Genomic DNA, 20,455 nt, shown 5'->3' with positions numbered 1-20,455 from the left:
AAGACAAATTGTAAATGGCATATTTACATTGATGTGGGACACAGGATTTGGCATTATCATCATTTCACACATTTGATTGAATCATCAAATGACACACACAGTGAAATAAAATGTGCTGAAGAATTGGTTTTTGTCTATAGAGCGTATTTGGCAGTTTTTTCGATTTTGTCTGAAAATATATGATGTGGCTCTCTCAATTTCTCTTTTAAACATTTTTTATTTCATGGCTCTTTGGGTCAAAAAGGTTCCTGACCCCTGGTTTACATCATTGGCACTCTCAGACAATAATTTTGCTGTTCTTTGCCATTCTAACCACACCCTCCAGGGTAGATCTGCTTTTGTGATCTATGCTATATAGTTAAACGAGCTAAGATGAGAGCTTTTACAACCAATTTTCAATATGGCATTGTGCAGGATTCTTTAACAGTCCTCTACTGTTCTCCAGTTTCGTTCAATATTCATTGATGTATTCTCTCCTTATTTTTAGTCTAATAAACTATAGACTGAAGAACTGAACATGATGGAAGCGAATAGTGTCAGATAGGAGGATTTTAAAGGACACTGTGTATCATTTAGATGTCACTCTATTATGTAGTGCAACAGAAAACAAATGCTAGAAAGCACAAAGAATAATACAAACTACTGGCCACACTGCACCATCATTATTTTTGCCCAGCCTCTCATAAAGTTCTTGGTTTTCAGGGTTACCTGTAGCAGCAAGATGCCAGACAATCAGGTCAGCTTGCTTTATGTGAGCCTCATGTTGTGTGAAATAAATACACATTTTTTGACCTTCAGGTATTTAAAAAATACATATTTTTATTTTACTTTGTGTATTTTTGCCTCCTATTTGAATCATTTTTTTCTTAATGGATGATTTTTTTTCACCACTTGGAGGCATTAAATAATACACATTGTCCTTACTAGACAACTAATAAGAAATTGTGTTTCGTTGACAGTTCATTGATTCATTTATTGAGTGATTGATTGATTCATTCATTTATTCATCAATTCATTCATTTGTTTCAAATAACACTACAATACACAAATCTATGTTTTGTAAATTGGTGAAGAAAATAAATGGAAGTAAATTTGAATTTAATTTGTTATTATCCTTATCTTCTAACAAAAACACACAATTTAATAAAACATGTATTTGCAGACAGGGTTGGGTAGGGTTGCTTTAACTGGATTACTTTCAATTACTTTTGGATTACTCCAATACCAAATATGCTAATAAAAGACAAAAGAAACTAAATATGAATAAAATGATGACTCACAACACGCGGTAAGCTATTCTCCTGGCTTTGATCTATTTGATCTCCGGCAAAACTAACATACAATGCGACAAAACCAAAATGAAAATAAATCCAAACAGCTTGCCAACATCATTTTTGCCGTTCCATGTATTCTGTCACTCCCCAAGCCTGTACAAAATCTAGTAATTTTATTCATATTTAGTTTATTTTGTCTTTTATTAGCATATTTGGTATTAGAGTAATCCAAAAGTAATTGAAAGTAATCCAGTTAAAGTAACCCTACCCAACCCTGTTTGCAGATCCCAACAATTTAAATTAACGAAATGCAATTTAAAAGAAAAGGGTGTACTGTACCACATCATCAATGTAAGGTCCTTCGTTTTGAGATCCCCTCCAAAGGAGCTTTAGTTGGACAAAAAGTTGAAGGCCGTTGGTTTGACTTTGCTGCTGAAGGCCCTTCACCTCCAAGACAGTGACCACAAGATGGCGCTGTTGTGCTTCATAGTAGACGGAGTAGTGGATCCATCCGTGTATCTTCTGTGGAAAAATGGTTATATCGTGTTAAATAAGGCCAGTCCTGCTTTTCATAAAACTTGCATACTTCAACTGATCATTTAAAACTGTGGTTGGCTGTAAAAAAAAATCATTTTAAATCCATCTTTATCTATCTATAGTTGCCTGGCAAGCCAAGCCATTGCTAAAGCTCGTGTTGCATTGGGTTGGGTTGCCAGGTTCTCCGTCTTTATGCAAAGCTTAAAAGAACAGTGTGTAATATTTTGTGCCTCCTAGTGATTCAAAGAAACCTTCATTCAGAATACAAATATTAATTTGAATGATAAGCGAGGTTATATAAAATATAAAACCAATGTTTTTTTTAAATATTTTTTATAAATATTCATGGGTCAAGACATTCGTATTTTTTACATATTTTGTCTGGCATCTTGCTGCTACGCTGTGTTCATTTGGCACTGGTTTTCGTTCACACTAGACAATACAGTGCCACCTAGTGGTTAAATATTACAAAATGAACCTAAAAGATGTATGATTATATAGATCAGAAATTTTTATGTTACCTCAATATACTACCCACTTTCTGAGTATACAACAAGTAGCAACCCTCATTGACTGGAAGAATGATGTTTAAAAAACGTACAACCTAACAATAATATCTACCTACCTACCTACCTACCTACCTACCTACCTACCTACCTACCTACCTACCTACCTACCTACCTACCTACCTACAAACCCACCAATACCCCCACCCACCCACCAATCCACCCACCAATCCACCCACCTATCCACCCATCCATCTATCTATCTATCTATCTATCTATCTATCTATCTATCTATCTATCTATCTATCTATCTATCTATCTATCTATCTATCTATCTATCTATCTATCTATCTATCTATCTATCTATCTATCTATCTATCTATCTATCTATCTATCTATCTATCTATCTATCTATCTATCTATCTATCTATCTATCTATCTATCTGTCTGTCTGTCTGTCTGTCTGTCTGTCTGTCTGTCTGTCTGTCTGTCTGTCTGTCTGTGTCCGTCTGTCTGTCTGTCTGTCTGCCTGTCTGTCTGTCTCTATGACTCTATCTCTATGTCTGTATGACTCTATGTCTCTATGTCTCCATGTCCGTCTGTCCAAATGAAACTGACAGAAAAGTTCAAGAAAGTAAAACGAACTTTATCCTCTTCTGGTTTCTGTGTGGATTCCAGGATGACCGTATCCACATCTTCCACCTGCAAAATATGCATTATTTTAAAAAAAATGTATTTTCTGTTACTCATTAATTGTAACTGACAGTTGTAAACGTTCCTTTCTAAACAAATTGCCTTATTATTAAAGTATTATTTGACCACTAGATGTGGCGGTATTCTGTCATGCCACTGTAAACGTGTGCTAAAAGCATAACAAAAGAAGACTCAGAGTGACAAAAACGCACCTTCTTAAATTTGTAGTGAAGTGAAATAAGAATATAAATTATAATTTAAAAAAAGAAATAAAATATAAAATATAAATTAAAAAAGGGACCAAAGGAAAAACACCAAAAACAAATAGGAAAAAAGTAAAACTCAAGAAAATAGTAAAAGAAAAATGAAAAAAAAGAGAAAATAATGAAATTAAAAGAAAAAGCGAGAATATTGTTTTGTTGTCTTCATTTTTTCTCTTTACTTTCTTTATTTTTATCTTTTTTTCTTTGTTTTCTCCCTTTTCCTTTTTTACTTTATTTCCCCCCGCTTTCTTTTTTATTCCCGTTTTCCTTTCTTTCTCCTTTTCTTATTTTTTCTTCCCCATTTCTTATTCATTTAAAAAAATATATCCCTTTATTTTGTCTTTCTTTGTTATAGAGTGAGTAAAAATTGGAAGCAAAGGGCTCTTTTTTGCTCTGTAGTTTATAGTTTTACTTGGACTCAATTTTGGTTGCACTACACTTTACAGTAATATCTAGTGCAGGGGTCGGGAACCTATGGCTCGCGAGCCATATATGGCTCTTTCTATGAATATCTGTGGCTCAGAGACCAATTTGATTGCATGCAAAATTTCTCCATCTTGTTCATAACCGGACTTGTCTATCCTATACAGGTACACGTAAAGCCAAACCAAAGCTAAACTCAAAGGCAACACTTCGCAGTATATATAGGGCACGTTTTTCACTACAATTTACAGTCAAGGTGTCACACAAAAAAAGGGGGGAAAAAACTCGTTTTGGCTGTACAACGCTAAAGAATCCTTTATTTAAAAGTTCACTATATAATCTGTGTTCAGTGTTCAGATACTTTATGATGAATCCACAGAACTGTAAATACGCCAAAACACCGGAAGAGAACTTAGTTATTTGATTGGGTGAGTGGGAGGGATGGGTGGAGCTATGCAAAAAGTACAAGCATTCCCTCCCATCTCTCGCCAAAGGTAAGCACATAAGGCTCCCTATTCTCAGAATGTTGTGACGTTTTTACAAAATAAATGCTTGCATCTGGTTTTGAAACCAATATGTATGAAAAAAAAAGGGTCAAAAGGAGTTTAACCGATCTTGAGTAATTGCAAGAAAGAGACAAGTTTAAAGTGGTCTGTTTGTTGAATTTGGGACAGGGGCTCTGGCATTATTCTCTTTTCATAATTTTGATCAAATCATCAAAAATAAATGTGCTGAAGACTAAGCTTTTGTCTGGGGCGCCGGTTTAGCAATTTAGTAAATTTGTCTCATAATATATGGTGTGGCTCTTTCCCAAAATAAAATTAATATTTTTTGCTTTTATGGCTCTTTGAGTCAAAAAGGTTCCCGACCCCTGATCTAGTGGATAAATATGTAACACTGTCCCTTTAAGAAGAATGTTATGTTATGTTTTTTTTATCAGCATTGCTTTCGTGGAAAAACCCTTTTGGCCCAACCTCACCCGGACCCTAGCTTCGGCGGCCCCCGACTCAATTGAGTTTGAAACCCCTGGCGTAAACAAATTGAATTACAATTTTTGAGTAAAGAACTATTTAACATATCATTGTATACATCAATGTATGTGGGACTATGGATAAATACCACATGGATTGCCACCTTTCTAGTATTTGTGGCATATTTTAGCGACACAATTTCTCATTGTCAAGTCGAGTCACATTTATCTGTATAGCCCTTAATAACAGAGTCAGTACAGGGATACTAACACAATCCTCTGATCTCAAACCTACGTGAGAGCAAATAAAAAAACTCAAAATACCCCAACTTATGCCAAGCCAACTTTACCCAAATCTAGTCCCAAAACAGTTTACCCTGTCCAAGGTGGTCAAAATGTAGTCCCTTTAAACCACAGGTGTCAAACAGGTGGCCCGCGGGCCAGATCAGGCCGGCTAAGGGATTGAATCCGGCCCGCAAGACAACAACCAGAGAAGTGCAAGAGAAAAACAAGCTGCTGGTTGAAATATGGCAACTTGATGTTGCCAAAGCCAGGTGCCTCTCACAAAGACACAGTACTTTTATTTATTTCTCTCTTTCTCTCTCTCTCTCTCTCTCTCTCTCTCTCTCTCTCTCTCTCTCTCTCCACCCCTTTTCTCCCACTCCATGTCGCTGTCTCTTTTGCTTTCCTTGTCTCTCTTTTTCTCTTCCTTTGTTGCTCTTTGTCTCTTTCTCTCTCTGTGTCTTTATAACTCATTTTTCTCTAATTTCCCTGTCCCTTTTCTCTCTTTTCTCTTTATTTCTTTCTACCCTTTGCGCTTTCTTTTCTCTTTTCTCTCCTGTCTTTCTATTTCTCGTTGGATTTCTTCCTTCCTCTCCCTTTCTTTCCCCCTCTCACATGACTTCTCTTTTTATCTAAAATTATGACTCACAACACGTGGTAAGCTTTCTCTCCTGGCTTTGATCTCTTTTGATCCCCGGAAAAACTAACATAAAATGCGACAGAAACAAAAGGAAAATAAATCCAAACAGCTTGCCAACATCATTTTTGCCGTTCCATGTATTCCGTTACTCCCCAAGCCGGCACAAAATTTAGTCATTTTATTCATATTTAGTTTGTTTTGTCTTTTATTAGCATATTTGGTATTGGAGTAATCCAAAAGTAATTGAAAGTATCCAGTTAAAGTAACCCTACCCAACCCTGTTGACAGGATATACATTCTTTACAGTCTCGCAACGTATTCAATTATCCTTAATAGGTCACCTAAGACAAGATTCCTTTTTGCCATAACTTCTTACCTTGATAGTTGGAATCCCTTGAAACTGTCTTGTTTTTTCAACGATATCTCCTGAGTAGAGCAAATCACCATTCCCTACAGTTTGATCAGGCAAAAATCAGTTATCTGCCTGATCCAAAACAAATCACACGATATTAAGTTCAGAATAGATTGAATCCTTGCTCACCTTGAAGTAAAGGTGTACTCGACGGGCGTTTGAAGTATCTATAAGCCTGCCAGACCAAAATTCCGAGGGCCACCAGAAGAAGAGCAGTTGACAAGCCCAAGATGGTGTATTTGATGGCATCCGAGAAGGGAAACTTCAAGGCCGCCGCGGACAGAAGTCTTCCGGGTGCAAAATATCCCAATGGAAGTACCACCATTTTGGACATCTATGTGGGCTACGGACCAGTAAAACAAAATACCATTTGAAAATTAGGTACATTTGAATATAAGTCACTAAACAGAAACATTGTTTGCATCTATATTCATTGGAAACTGTCACGTTTGTCCTTCTAGAGATACCATATCATTTTCCATCTCATCTCATCGGCCACACCGCTTATCCTCTGTAGGGTCGCGGGGTTGCTGGAGCCCATCCCAGCAATCATCGGGCAGTGGGCAGGGGACACCCTGAACTGGTTGCCAGCCGATCGCAGGGCACACGGGCACAGACAACTCACTCGCTCATTCACACCTAGGGACAATTTGGACCGGCCAATCCACCTGAAATGCATGTCTTTGGAATGTGGGAGGAAACCAGAGTGCCCGGAGGAAACCCACGCAAACACGGGGAGAACATACAAACTCCGCACAGGAAGTCTGGAGCTGGATTTGAACCCACGCAGGAGGTTCCCGAGACATGAACTGTGCCGCAGATGCGCTAACCACTGCGCTGCCGTGCTGCCCTCATTTTCCATTATCAAGCATTTTTGAAAAAGCGCCATGGAGTCAATAGTAGGCGCCAAAGAACCCTAGTGCAGCTCCAGAGCTGCTAACACCTGTTCCCGACCCTCCTAATACCCAAAGAGCTAATTGTGGTCATTATGATGGCTGTTTACATTCTCCTGGATGCTAACGTTAACATAATGCTTAACCTCTAGCTTGCTGCTGTTTACAAGCCAACAGCTGATGGAGATTTTAGTGTCTCTGGTGACTTCAATAAGGTGTGCCTAAAAACTGTCCTCCTCCTAAATATTTGATGTGTTTACTGTGCAACCAGGAGAACTAGGACATTAGGCAATCTGTACAGCAACATTAAATATGTTTAGAGAGAATCATTGGCTGTTCTCTGCCCAGTCCTGATGACATTGCTTGTTCTATCTCAGCAGACCTGACAACATTTTGATGGAACCCTCTCACCCTCATACCTGTCAACCTGTACGTTTTTGCCGTACAAAGTAAGTTTATTATGTATTTTAAGATGTGAACGACGTACAAGAAATTCTGTACGGAAAAACGCAAATTTGTGAATTATGGGTACCATCCGGTATACACCGACTATCAAGAAACTGCGAATCAATCAAGTGAAACGAGTTCGCCGCGGAAGCCTCTATCTCGGTATCGTTTTTTAGCGGTTTGATGCTACTGTGCACATGCGTCTGCCGCCTGGGGATTTCCCATCATGCATCATTCCGAAAAAAAACATGGTGTTAGATTATTTTGTATTTTGTACGGGAAGCCATGGAGCCGTGGAGGTTGACAGGTATGTACCCCGGCCAACACCTTTTTGACTTCCTGTCCTCTGGTAGATGCTAAATGCATTAAAAGGCTCTAACCCTAGCTCTGGGCTATCACAAACCTAAATAAGCCCAACAGACTGTGAAAAATGCATGTCTTGCCTATCACGGTATGAAGATATACAACGGTGCATAGCTTGGCCTTTGATTTTTGCAATCCGGAGATGGAATAAGAGCTTGCTCTGTCCACTCCACGCATCGGCCCGGTACTGCAGTACCTCCGGGAACGGTGCATTCGCAATGATCGCAACAAGGCTTTAGGGCTAGGACCTTAGCTTGGCCTTTTGGCTGAGAGTAAGTGTCCCGGCTCCTAGGCTTTGTAGCGTATTATGAACTGACCGATAACGGATAATGGATAATGAATAACGAAGATAGAACAATAACCCTTAAAAACCCCCCTCTTATTTTTCGACTTATTTTCGAAATCTATGTCATTGCACTGCTTTTCCTGCGTTTTTGGGACACACCTACAACATACCATTTAGCTATTTTTGCCTATTTATCCTGAGATTCTTTTTCATCTTATTTTTATCCAGTGACTCAGTTCAAAATGTAGGTGTCATATTTGACCCTGATCTGTCCTTTCAAACACATGTGAAGAAAATTACTAGAACCGCTTTCCTCCATCTTCGCAACATTGCTAAAATTCGTCCTATGCTGTCTCAGTCGGATGCGGAGATTATAATTCACGCGTTTGTTACCTCCCGTCTCGATTACTCTAACGCACTACTCTCCGGTCTTCCGAAGTCCAGAATCAAGAGTCTTCAGCTGGTACAAAAAAGTCCGATCACACCGATTTTGGCTAACCTGCATTGGCTCCCTGTTAGCCTAAGATGTGATTTTAAGGTTCTCTTAGTATTATACAAAATCATACATGGACTTGCTCCCTCATATCTTTCAGATTTGATTTCCCTCTATGTTCCGGTCCGAAGCCTTCGTTCTGAAAGCGCCGGTCTACTGGTGATCCCAAGAGCCAAGTGTTCCGCAGGTTAGAGAGTATTCTTCATCCAGGCACCGGTGCTGTGGAATGCTCTTCCCCCTGAGATCCGATCTTCAACCTCAGTGGAAATGTTTAAATCTAATCTTAAAACACACTTCTACTCTATAGCATATGGATAACCTATACTTTTTGTGGACACTATCTCTGTATTATTCGTAATTGCAACATCCTTTGCCTGGTAATCCTGAAAGGGGGATACCACATGTGCGGTCCCTTCTCAAGGTTTCTTCATTTTCCTCATGTTGAGGTTTTTGAGTTTTTCCTTGCCCTCTTGTTGTTTCCAGATCAGGGGATGGTGTAATAATCGTCTGAAATAATAGTCTGTGCAATAACCTGTGCAGCCCTTTGAGACTCTTTGTGATTAAGGGCTATAAAAATAAAAATGACTTGACTTGACTTGACTTATCCTCTAAGTCTTTTATACAAGTGTATCCTGGTTTGCCATGTCTAAGCAATAAGGACAATATATGTGACTAACCAGAGACATGTACTTCTTCTTTGTGTTGTATCCGACAGTTCTTGTGTTGGGTGCCACTTGAAGAGTCATTGTGGTAATAATACTTTGTCCCATGTGATGATGTTGTGTCGGTATGCAGTCGCCTTGTTCCTTATGTTGTAGTTGTGATGCCCTTGTGACAATGATGTCATCATTCGCTATATGCCTTATCGTGATGGTGTTGTGGGTTAAATTGTTTAATTGATGTTGAAAATGTCAGGAAAAAGTGTTAAAATGTCATGCTTGATGGCTGTGTTTTGCTGCTGTTGGTGTCAGTGGATTTGTTCAGACCGAGGACAATCGACTTTGGCCTGGACGGATCTATTGACACTAACAAAGATGTTATATAATGAAATTGTGAATATGTTTGATTTTCGAGAAGGTTTGTTCAAACCTCACTTTGTGTTTGCTGTTAAAAACGTAATATTGGAATATAATATTGTGAATGTGCTTAATTGCTGTTGAGATTGTCATGATTGTTTTCTGTTTTTGGTGTCAATAAATTTGTTCAAACCAAAAAATATCGTCACGTCATATTGTCAGATATAACAAAATTGTGATTATGCTTGATGGTTGTTGAGATTGTCGTGTTTGTTTTGCTGCTGTTGGTGTCGGTGGATTTGTTCAGAACAAAAAAAAATCGACTTTGGCCTGGACGGATCTATTGACACTAACAAAGATGTTATACAACGAAATTGTGAATACGCTTGATTGCTATTAAGATTTTCGAGACGGGTTGTTCAAACCTCACATTGTGTTTGCTGTTAAACATCATATTGAAATATAATATTGTGAATGTGCTTGATTGCTGTTGAGATTGTCAAGATTGTTTTCTGTTGTTAGTGTCAATAAATTTGTTCAAACCACAAAAAAAAAAACTTCATTACTATGTATTTAATTGCTGTTAAAAGTGTCGATAAAAACCCATATTGTTGGGATATGATATAATGAAATTGTGTGTTCAATTGCTGTTAAAAATTGTTAAAACGTCACGAAATTGTGAATATGCTTAATTGCTGTTCAGATTGTTAAGAAAAATTGTTCAAACCTCACATTGTTTATTTGCTAAAAAACAAAAAAAACAAACCAAGTATTTAATTGCTGTTAAAAGTGTCGATAAAAACTCATTTTGTTGGGGTGTGATCTAATGAAATTGTGTGTTTAATTGCTGTTAAAAATGTCGAAAAAAAATAGTTCAAACGTCATATTGTCAGATATAACGAAATTTTGAATAGGCTTAATTGCTGTTAAAATTGTCGAGAAAAATTGTTCAAACCTCACATTGTTTATGTGCTGTTAATAGTGTCAATAAAATTGTTCAAACCAAAAAAATTCAGTTTAGAATATGATATAATGAAATTGTGAATATATTTAATTGCTGTATAAAAACTCATATTGTTGGGATATGATAAAATGAAATTGTCTGTTTAATTGCTGTTAAAAATATCGGAAAAAATTGTTAAAACGTCATATTGTTAGAGTATGATATAATGAAATTGTGAATGTATTTAATTGCTGTTAAAAGTTTTGATAAAAACTCAAATTGTTGGGATATGATGTAATGAAATTGTGTGTTTAATTGCTGTTAAAAAAATTGTTCAAACATCATATTGTCAGATATAACGAAATTGTAAATAGGCTTAATTGCTGTTAAAATTGTCGAGAGAAATTGTTCAAACCTCACATTGTTTATTTGCTGTTAATAGTGTCAATAAAATTATTCAAACCAAAAAAATTAATTGCTGTTAAAAGTGTCGCTGAAACCCCATATATGATATAATAAAATTGTGAATGTGTTTAATTGCTGTTAAAAATGTCGACAAAAATTGTTCAAACGTCATATTGTTAGAAAATTATATAACGAAATGGTCAATATGCTTAATTGCTGTTAAAAGTGTCGAGAAAAATTGTTCAAACCTGACATTGTTTATTTGCTGTTAAAAGTGTCAATAAAATTGTTCAAACCCAAAAAATTCTTGTTTTACATGTTTTGACTGGTTAGTTAAAATAATATTCGGCTGCCACTGCCAGTAAAGAGGAATATAGAAACCCATTATAATATAAGTAAGATTCAAGAATTTTATCAGTTTGAGATGATCTCATTCTAATACTCTTGTTCAATTTTAAGGAAAAGACAGACAATAAAATAATAAATAATCAGTCTAATTCCTTGACTAATTGACTCAAACCTTTTTTCTAAACAAAACAACCACTTGACTCAAAAATCGAACTTCAACATGCACTTCATAATCTAACCCCTCTCTGAAAGTTGACCAGAATATGCTCTTCTAAAACTTCCCGCCTTTATACCAAAAGGTCTTCAAAATATGCATACACCAGAACAGTTCATAGCAAGTAATATTCCGAAAAGATAAAGCACTCCACTTTATGACTCCATTTTTTGGTAAAAGATAAAAAAAAAGAAAAATAAGAACAACAAATTACGACTTACTTGATCCCAAGAAAACAAAGATAGTTTTCAGGAATGCAGCTCCTTCACTCTGTTTGAATAAAACATTGTGAAGAATGGTTGTTGTTGTAGAAAACCAGAGAACATTTTGACATTTCTTCCTGATTCCTTGAGTCAAGACACGTTCCCTTGCTTGAAAGCTCTACAAATGCATTCTTACACAAGCACATTACAGGACAGGTTTCTTCCGTACACATTTGTGGGCAAACAAGTTAGTCGAGGTCTTGAAAACTGATTACCGAACTTATTCAATTAGGCTTTTTCCTATGAAATAAATCAAAGAATGTCATGTGGAAATGTTCTAAGGTCTTGGGAACCTGCTGTGTGGGTTCAAATCCAGCTACCGGACTCCCTGTGCGGAGTTTGTATGTTCTCCCCGTGCTTGCGTGGCTTTCCTCCGGGCACTCCGGTTTCCTCCCACATTCCAAAATAATGCATGGTAGGTTAATTAGCCGGTCTAAATTGTCCCTCGGTGTGAATGAGCGAGCGAGTTGTCTGTCCCTGTGTGCCCTGCAATTGGCTGGCAACCAGTTCAGGGTGTCCCCTTCCCACTGCCCGATGATTGCTGGGATGGGCTCCAGCAACCCTGTGACCCTACTGAGGATGAGCGGTGCAGCTAATGAGATGAGATGTTGCTCTTTGTCTCTTTCTCTCTCTGTGTCTTTTAACCTCTTTTACTCTAACTTCCTTTTTTCCTTTTCTCTCTTTTCTTTCCTTCTGTCTTTCGATTTCTCTTTGGATTTCTTTCGTCGTCTCCCTTTCTTTTCCCCCTCTCTCACGACTTTTTATCTTTTGTCTCTGTTTCTCTTTCTCTCTCTCTGTCTGTCTCTCTCTCTCTCTCTCTCTCTCTCTCTCTCTCTCTCTCTCTCTCTCTCTCTTCTTTCTCTCTAATATCCTAGTCCGGCCCCCGACAGAATGTTTGTTCTATCGTGTGGCCCCCGAGTTAACATGAGTTTGACACCCCTGATCTAAAGCAATTTTCTCTACATTATACTCATCTCATCTCATCAGCTGCACCGCTTATCCTCAGTAGGGTCGCGGGCATGCTGGAGCCCATCCCAGCAATCATCGGGCAGTGGGCAGGGGACACCCTGGACTGGTTGCCAGCCAATCGCAGGGCACACGGGGACAGACAACTCACTCGCTCAGTCACACCTAGGGACAATTTGGACCGGCCAATTCACCTGAAATGCATGTTTTTGGAATGTGGGAGGAAACCAGAGTGCCCGGAGGAAACCCACGCAAGCACGGGGAGAACATACAAACTCCGCACAGTAAGGCCGGGAGCTGGATTTGAACCCACTCAGGAGGTTCCCACGACCTAAGGACTGTGCCGCACACGCGCTAACCACTGCGCCGCCGTGCTGCCCTACATTATACTCATAGTCTCAAAAATGTCTATTCATGAAGTTAATCGTTCTCAAAATCAGTTTCAAAACAGTGGCAACCCTATTTCAATACAAATTCAATCTATTGCTGCCAACGTTATCCTAACTACAAGGACAGGCTTACAAACTTGAATTAAAGCTAGTTTGAGCTGCTATTACACTGTTTTTTAATTAAAAAAATAATTCTTAAGCTGTAGGAAAGCAAGCAAATGAAAAGCTTTTTTAAGACGCTTTGAGTTGTCTTTGGAATGATGTCCCCAGTGTTCTCGTTTGCCCGCGTCCCTGCGTCCTAGACGCATCATTTTTGCTGGGGACGCATTGTGTCGAATCAACGTGCGTCCCGGGTCGCAACTTTTTTGACACCAAATTGTCCCTTTTTTTTTTTTTAACAAAGATTTACCGCACTCCAAACCTTTCGTCAGGCAGATCCGCCATTGTTGTTTTGGTTTCGCGCCGATTTCGGCAAATGAGATCTCGTTGCTTCGAGATGACGTCATTGCTATGGTGGTTGTCGAGTGAAAGAGAAGTATGCCTCCGTAAAAACAGTTGGTATTAGTTGCAAATCAACAAAAAATTGGTAATTTCTTCAGTGTCGGTAATAAGTCGAAACATAATACAGAAAGTGGTAACAACGGCAATAATTCCGGCACTAAAAAACGGCGGAGAAATTATTCAGAAGACCGCGAAGGCAAGGAAACCATGTGTTTTGAAGCGAACGATTCGACGAAAGATAAACAAAAGAATACTCCTAGCAAGAAAAGGATTTTTCTGCCAAAATGGACTCAATTATATTCCTGGTTACGCTATGAGGAGGAAGTTACATGTTCTGTGATGCGTGCACCCAGCGTGACAAAAAAACTAGATTGCATAAATCATTTGGCATTACGAACTTTCAGAAAAGCACATTGGATCGGCACAGCGACAATGAAAACCACAAATTAGCTATGGAAATTCCGTTGCTGCAATTGGACCTTGAAAGGCATTACAACTGTGGCGGGACAGCAAACCACGAAGAATATATGAACTGGAAAATCTGAAGTGATTAAAACCGAATGAATATATATTTCAGCAATATTATTTTGTATGATGTACAATATTTTTGTGAACTGAAAAATCTGAAGTGATACCTGCTTTGTATTACCAATTAAGTGTGATGATTAAAACTGAATAAATATATATAATTTATATATTTATTTATATATTTGTCGCCAAATTACAATTTCGACCTCGATAACACTAAATTTTGGGGACCCATAGATCTCTGTTGGGACCCATAGATTTTTGAGCATGCGAGTCCCTGGGACCCATCACTTTTCACAGGTAAAATGAACACTGTGTCCCATTGGAAATCTGTGTAGCTCCAAAGCACGACTTTCAGCGTTTTATTAAAAGCACTTAGAGTCTACAGTCAGATGACGCACTCGCTGAGTGGAGCAGGGTAAACGGGAAAAACAGGACCTTGATGAGGAATTTTCAAAAGCAAATTATTCCTAAACAGGGTATCTGCAAAAAAGCACATCAGTGGATGGCAATACTTTTATCGCGGCCTGAGTGGCAAGTTCCATTCGGTCAGGGTTGGGTAGGGTTACTTTAACTGGATTACTTTCAATTATGTTTGGATAACTCCAATACCAAATATGCTAATAAAAGACAAAATACACTAAATATGAATAAGATTATGACTCACAACACGTGGTAAGCTTTCTCTCTTGGCTTTGATCTCTTTGATCTCCGGCAAAACGAACATAAAATGCGACAGAAACAAAATGAAAATAAATCCAAACAGCTTGCCAACATCATTTTTGCTGTTCCATGTGTTCCGTTACTCCCCAATTCTGCACAAAATTTAGTAATTTTATTCATATTTTAGATGAGGTAATATCAGGGCCGTTGCTAGCCATTTGGGTGCTAAGCACAAATCATTTGTTTTTTTTACAATTTTGTTGTGTTTTACCCAGGGTTAGGTAGGGTTACTTTAACTTGATTACTTTTAATTACTTTTGGATTACTCCAATACCAAATATGCTAATAAAAGACAAAAGAAACTAAATATGAATAAAATGACTAAATTTTGTGCAGGCTTGGGGAGTAACGGAATACATGGATTGGCAAAAATGATGTTGGCAAGCTGTTTGGATTGATTTTCATTTTGTTTCTGTCGCATTTTACGGTATGTTAGTTTTGCCGGAGATCAAAGAGATCAAAGCCAGGAGAGAAACCTTACCACGTCTTGTGAGTCATTATTTTATTCATATTTAGTTTATTTTGTCTTTTATTAGCATATCTGGTATTGGAGTAATCCAAAAGTAATTGAAAGTAATCAAGTTAAAGTAATCCTACCCAACCCTGTTTTTACTTTGTGATAAATACTTGATTTAAGCACGATCAAACTTAGTTTTGTTCCCTGTGCTTTTTTTGGTATTAAAGGCGTGAGACTCGCATCTAATTGGCCACTGCGCTGGAAGGGTCACATCCAATAGGCAATTTGCATATGAAGTTGACAAAAAAATAATTTGAACCAAGGAGAGTGCGCCCTTTAAAACAGTGTGTTAAATGGGTGTGGATATACGGTATTTAAACTTTGACTACCGGCAAGCGATGCAAGAGCTTCATCTCGTTTCTTCTTTTAATTTTTTTTCTCTGCTCCAGACTCTTTTTGCCAATTTGCTAATGAGGCATAATCGAAAATACCGCTGGAAGGGGGGCACCATGAGACCAGAGATAGGCCGGCGCTCCAAGCAGATTCAACCCTTTTCCCGGGAAATTTGGCTCATGCTGCTTTTGTATTGTTTAGCCATATTAGCGCATGTTAACACTTTTTTCACGACCCTCATTTCTTTTGGTGCCCTCCTGGGCACTTGATGCGCCTAGTCTGGGCTACGGCCCTGGGTAGTATAAGAGAGCAATAGATGATACATAGTGCTTTTTGGTTTAAGAATTTTTAAGCACGCCAGAGTATGGTAATGCTTAAAGCAGCCATTTTTTTGTATTGTATTTTGTCACGGTTGCCATGGCACCCAATTGACCCCGCCCGTCTGGCGCTAGCTGCGGCTTGTCGACAGATTGGCTTTCCGTCTGTTTAAGCTCAGTGCTCTCACTCTTCTTTAGTCAGTCCGTCAACGAACCTCTGCCCCGCAAGGTGTGGGTTTTGACTCGGTCCTGTTTCCAGTTAGTCCGGTATTGTTCCCGTTTATTTTGTCCTGTTTAATATCGGTTTCCAGTTTTGTTCCCGTCTAGTTTGTCCTGTTTAATTTCGATATCTTGTTTCATTATCAATCCTGTCTGTCCCGTCCTGTCTGGTATCGACCCCATCCGTCCAATATTTAATTGGTATCGATCTCGTCGGCCTCTGGCTTCCTATCATTCCACGCCAGATTGCTGCCTAACGTGCATGACTCCCGTAAAATAAAAGGCTTGTGTGAGAAACGTCACGCATTTGGGCCCTGATCCTGTTCCGGTTCATGACAGTATTTAGCTGGGGTTTAAATATAATATTCCAACCACTTTGGGATCAGTAACCTTTTCAATTTTAATTATGTTCAAGCAGATATTAATTCCATGATTATATTATTTTCTTCCAAACTGTATGTATTTAGTCTTATTTATATTTAAGATTGGTTTGTTTGTGTTAAACCGCGTGTGCAACTTTTCTAATTCTCAGTTTAGTGATAGTTCAAGTTGGTTTAAATCTTTATGAACAGACGGTATGTTTGTTCAATATTTTTGATAATGAACATATGTTGTTTATATACAATTTTAAAAGCTTTGGTCCAGGTTAAATGGGTATGGCTATCAAAAATCTATGGCGTTCGCGAAGGTGAATTGTCTGTTAGTTCATTAATGCCGAAAATGTATTCTGTAATAAGACTTTTGAACAAACTGCTCAATTGTTTTTTAGTCTCTAATTATAAAACTTGTTTTCTCGGTATCCATAATCAACAAACTTGCTGGGGGAAAAGCCCTTCCTCGACCTAACCTTAATAGATATAATTATTCATCTAAAATAATGATATCTATTATCCGTTAAAAATCTATTCCTGGTAAGCTTGTTGTGAAATAACGTCTTTTGCAATGTAAGATTGTTGGTTTTCCCAATCTGATGAGTTCTTATGAAAAAGAGGGTTTCATGAATAATTCTGATGAAATCTAATAAATGGTTCTCAATGCCATCTTGGGTTTCCGATTGGTGGTCTTTGTCAAACAGCTGTTTGGCCCCCAGGGTTGCAATTACCTTACTGGCGAGTCTAATTTGGTCCATGGTAGAACTGTCCAATTTATGAACATCTGTCATGGCACGCAGAACTTGTTCCGTAACTGTGACCGGTGAATACATTCCCAACAATATTATCAATGATCACAACACGTAGTATTTAAAATGTTTAGGAATATTCAGCCCATTTTTGCATTGAGGAATGCAGACAGAAATAAAGCACCTACTCCCGCGTCCTCACAAATAAAATACCGTAAATTCCGGACTATAGAGCGCACCTGATTATAAGCCGCACCCACCACATTTTAAGAGGAAAACCGATTTTGTACTTACACAAGCCGTGCCTATATACAAGCTGCATGCGCCCACATTGAAAAAATGTAACACGAACACGAAATTAACCCAGACCCGAATTTAAGTCCGGCAATTGTAACTGATTTTTTTGGGGGGTTTGAACAATTTTATTGACACTATTACAGTTTCGTTATATCTGACAATATGACGTTTTAACATTTTTTCGACATTTTTTACAGCAATTAATCACACAATTTCATTATATCATATCCCAACAATATGAGTTTTTATCGACACTTTTAACAGCAATTAAATACTTCTTGGTTTGTTTTTTTGGTTTTTAGCAAATAAACAATGTGAGGGTTGAACAATTTTTCTCGACAATTTTAACAGCATTTAAGAATATTCACAATTTCGTTATACCTGACAATATGACGTTTTAACATTTTTTTCCGAAATTTTTAACACAATTTCATTATATCATATCCCATGTAATCGAACAGCAATGCACACAGTATACAAATCATTTTTGAGCAGGTAACATGTTTATTTTGCCTTTTTCTATTCAAATCGCTCATATTGAATCTGTTATGCACTCTACCATAAAGCTTATTTCAGCATAATAAGCTTTATGGTAGAGTGCATAACAGTTCTCAAAAGTGATTTATATACGGTGTGCATTACCTTTCGATTACATTCACAACAAATACAAAGACGGAATGGTTTAACTAAAAGTAAAAGTGAGATAAAACAAGGTAAAAGTGGTTATAGTAGCGAGGGTTTTGGTTCGAACAATTTTATTGACACTATAAACAGCAAATAAACATTGCGAGGTTTGAACAATTTTTTTGGACAATCTTAACAGCAACTAAGCAGATTTTTTTTTTTTTTTGGGTGTTTGAACAATTTATTGACACTATTAACAGCAATGCAAATCTCGGCAGGGATGCATTTCTCGGCATAACACCGGCAAGATGAAAGGAAAATGATACTGGTACTTAAGGTCTGATGCAGACCTACAGAGTCCGGGTCCCGTTGAAAGTAGTCCAAGGAAAAAAGTGTAAATTTCCAAAGGTAAGGGTGGGAAAAATATATATCCACTATTGTCCGCCGTTTCCACAAACACTCACCTTTACCGGTCCCCACTTCCCGTCAGCCCGCGTTTGTTACGCCCCTTCTTTTTAATCAGCCCGTCCAAAACATATCAGATTAGTGTCCAAAATAAATACAAATAAATACATTTCAAAAAATACACAGTATAATATGCAAATACATATTATACATGGTTACACATATTTTCAAAGAAAGACGGTACACCGAGAGAGTATTCAAAGCTTTAATAATAATAATATAACTTTTATCCCAAACGGTGCCTGACAGGGCAGGTAATGGTAGCAACACGCTAGCAACACGTTCGCAACACAGTAAACAGGTCTGTTAAAAAAACATACCGTACTTGTAAAAATCACGGTAAACCGTCCTCATCTTTCTCCTTAGAACTGAAGCCATCAAAGTCGTCTTCCTCAGTGTCGGAAAGAAACTATGTCATATAGACGTCGTCCCACGCTCCCGCAACCTCACTCGCGCTGTCACTGTCGCTGGAACTCTCATCCACTCCTGATTCTGTGCCCTCCACTCTGTTACGCAGCAGACCGACTTTTCGGAACCCGTTGGTGATGGTGGATTTTTTGATGCTGCCCCTCGCTGTCAGGATCCACTGGCAGGCTTACGAAAAAGTTGCCTTTCGCATGCAGCCAGTTTTAGTGAAAGATTTCTCGCCGCTAGTCAAGCCAAGAAGTTGCAGTCTTCCTCGGCACATATATTCCACCGGTCTAAATAACCTTTTGTACTCGAGCGCCACTGGCGGCCGTTAGAAAAATTACATAAATTGGCCGCACCACTGAATATGCCGCAGGGATGAAAGTTTGGGGAAAAAGTAGCGGCTTATAGTCCGGAATTTACGGTATTTCATTTTGGTTTTGCTTCGGCCTTGGTCCCTCAAATCAAAATAATTGCTCAGGCTTTAATACCCTGTTAGAATAATGTAAATAAGTTATTCAACTTTACTATAATCTATGTGTGTTATATGTTTGCTTGAAATATTGTGTTTACAAAATAACAATGTTCTCACTCTAAAAGTTTTCCACTGCACCCTGGCAAGAACTAACGGTATGAATCAGTTACAGATTTGACCGCAGGCCAAGTATCTTTCCTGAAGATAGCATGAAGAGAGTTAATCAGTCACATTTCAAATAACAAGTTGTAGTGCAAGAACTGGTTTAAACTGGAACCTTTAACCATTTGTGTTGTTCCTTCATTGTTTTATAGTGTTTGTCTCCTTCCTAATAATGATTTTGTGATACACGAGGATCTGAAAAAAATGTCACGTAGTTGCGCTAGCAATAGATTGGTCAGCAAATATTTTTCCTTGTTTTTATTTTCTAGAGTTACCAGTGAGTATTTAATTGTGAAGTGAAAAAATAAAACACAGAAGCTGCCCTACTTACGAACAAGTTCCGGACGATTGTTCGTAATTCGAATTCGTTGCTTCAGTGCTATATTTTGTATGTTTAAGGTTTATTTAAGTATGTTTAAGGCTTGTATAAGTAACCTGTATTGTTTTGTAGTAAAAAATAAAGATTTAATAAAATAAAATGCTCTATAAAGATAAATGAAGTCAAGTTTAACTTACTTTTGGAAGATGGCCTTCAAGAGTTAGGTGACTTCCTCCTTTGTGATAGAAAGTGGTCGAAAAAAAGCGATCCAACCATTTTCTCAACCGCATCAAGCTTTCTTATTCCACTTTCATTTCAAGAGAAACGGCTCACCTACACCCTTACACTTTACACCAATCATATTAAATGGATGCACGAGATATTAAACAATAAAAATGTCAAAGTTTTTAGCGCGCTGGAG

The 20,455-nt window shown here is 38.0% G+C and overlaps 1 protein-coding gene and 1 pseudogene across 5 annotated transcripts in view; one reads left to right on the top strand and one right to left on the bottom strand.

Annotated features, from left to right (window-relative positions):
• The window catches only part of syt19 (synaptotagmin XIX), a 69,089-nt gene that overhangs the window by 6,075 nt on the left and 42,559 nt on the right, over positions 1–20,455 (bottom strand). Inside the window, exons 1-5 of one of the 5 annotated variants that reach the window (XM_088339669.1) lie at positions 11,630–11,784; positions 6,130–6,343; positions 5,965–6,038; positions 2,963–3,019; positions 1,614–1,796 (exon numbers count right to left, since the gene is read on the bottom strand). In XM_088339669.1, the coding sequence (XP_088195795.1) occupies positions 1,614–1,796; positions 2,963–3,019; positions 5,965–6,038; positions 6,130–6,334 (519 nt within the window). In that variant the 5' untranslated portion in view covers positions 6,335–6,343; positions 11,630–11,784. The other 4 variants (XM_088339668.1, XM_088339670.1, XM_088339671.1 and 1 more) reach the window with 4 other exon arrangements.
• On the top strand, positions 7,771–7,921 carry LOC148362266 (U2 spliceosomal RNA; annotated as a pseudogene).

This window comes from Urocampus carinirostris, chromosome 7 (assembly GCF_059441175.1).
Source record: "Urocampus carinirostris isolate Australia breed hairy pipefish chromosome 7, RoL_Ucar_1.0, whole genome shotgun sequence".
Classification (NCBI taxonomy): domain Eukaryota; kingdom Metazoa; phylum Chordata; class Actinopteri; order Syngnathiformes; family Syngnathidae; genus Urocampus; species Urocampus carinirostris.
The sequence above is the reverse complement of the archived record's forward strand: the minus strand, read 5'-3'. Positions and strand labels throughout refer to the sequence as shown.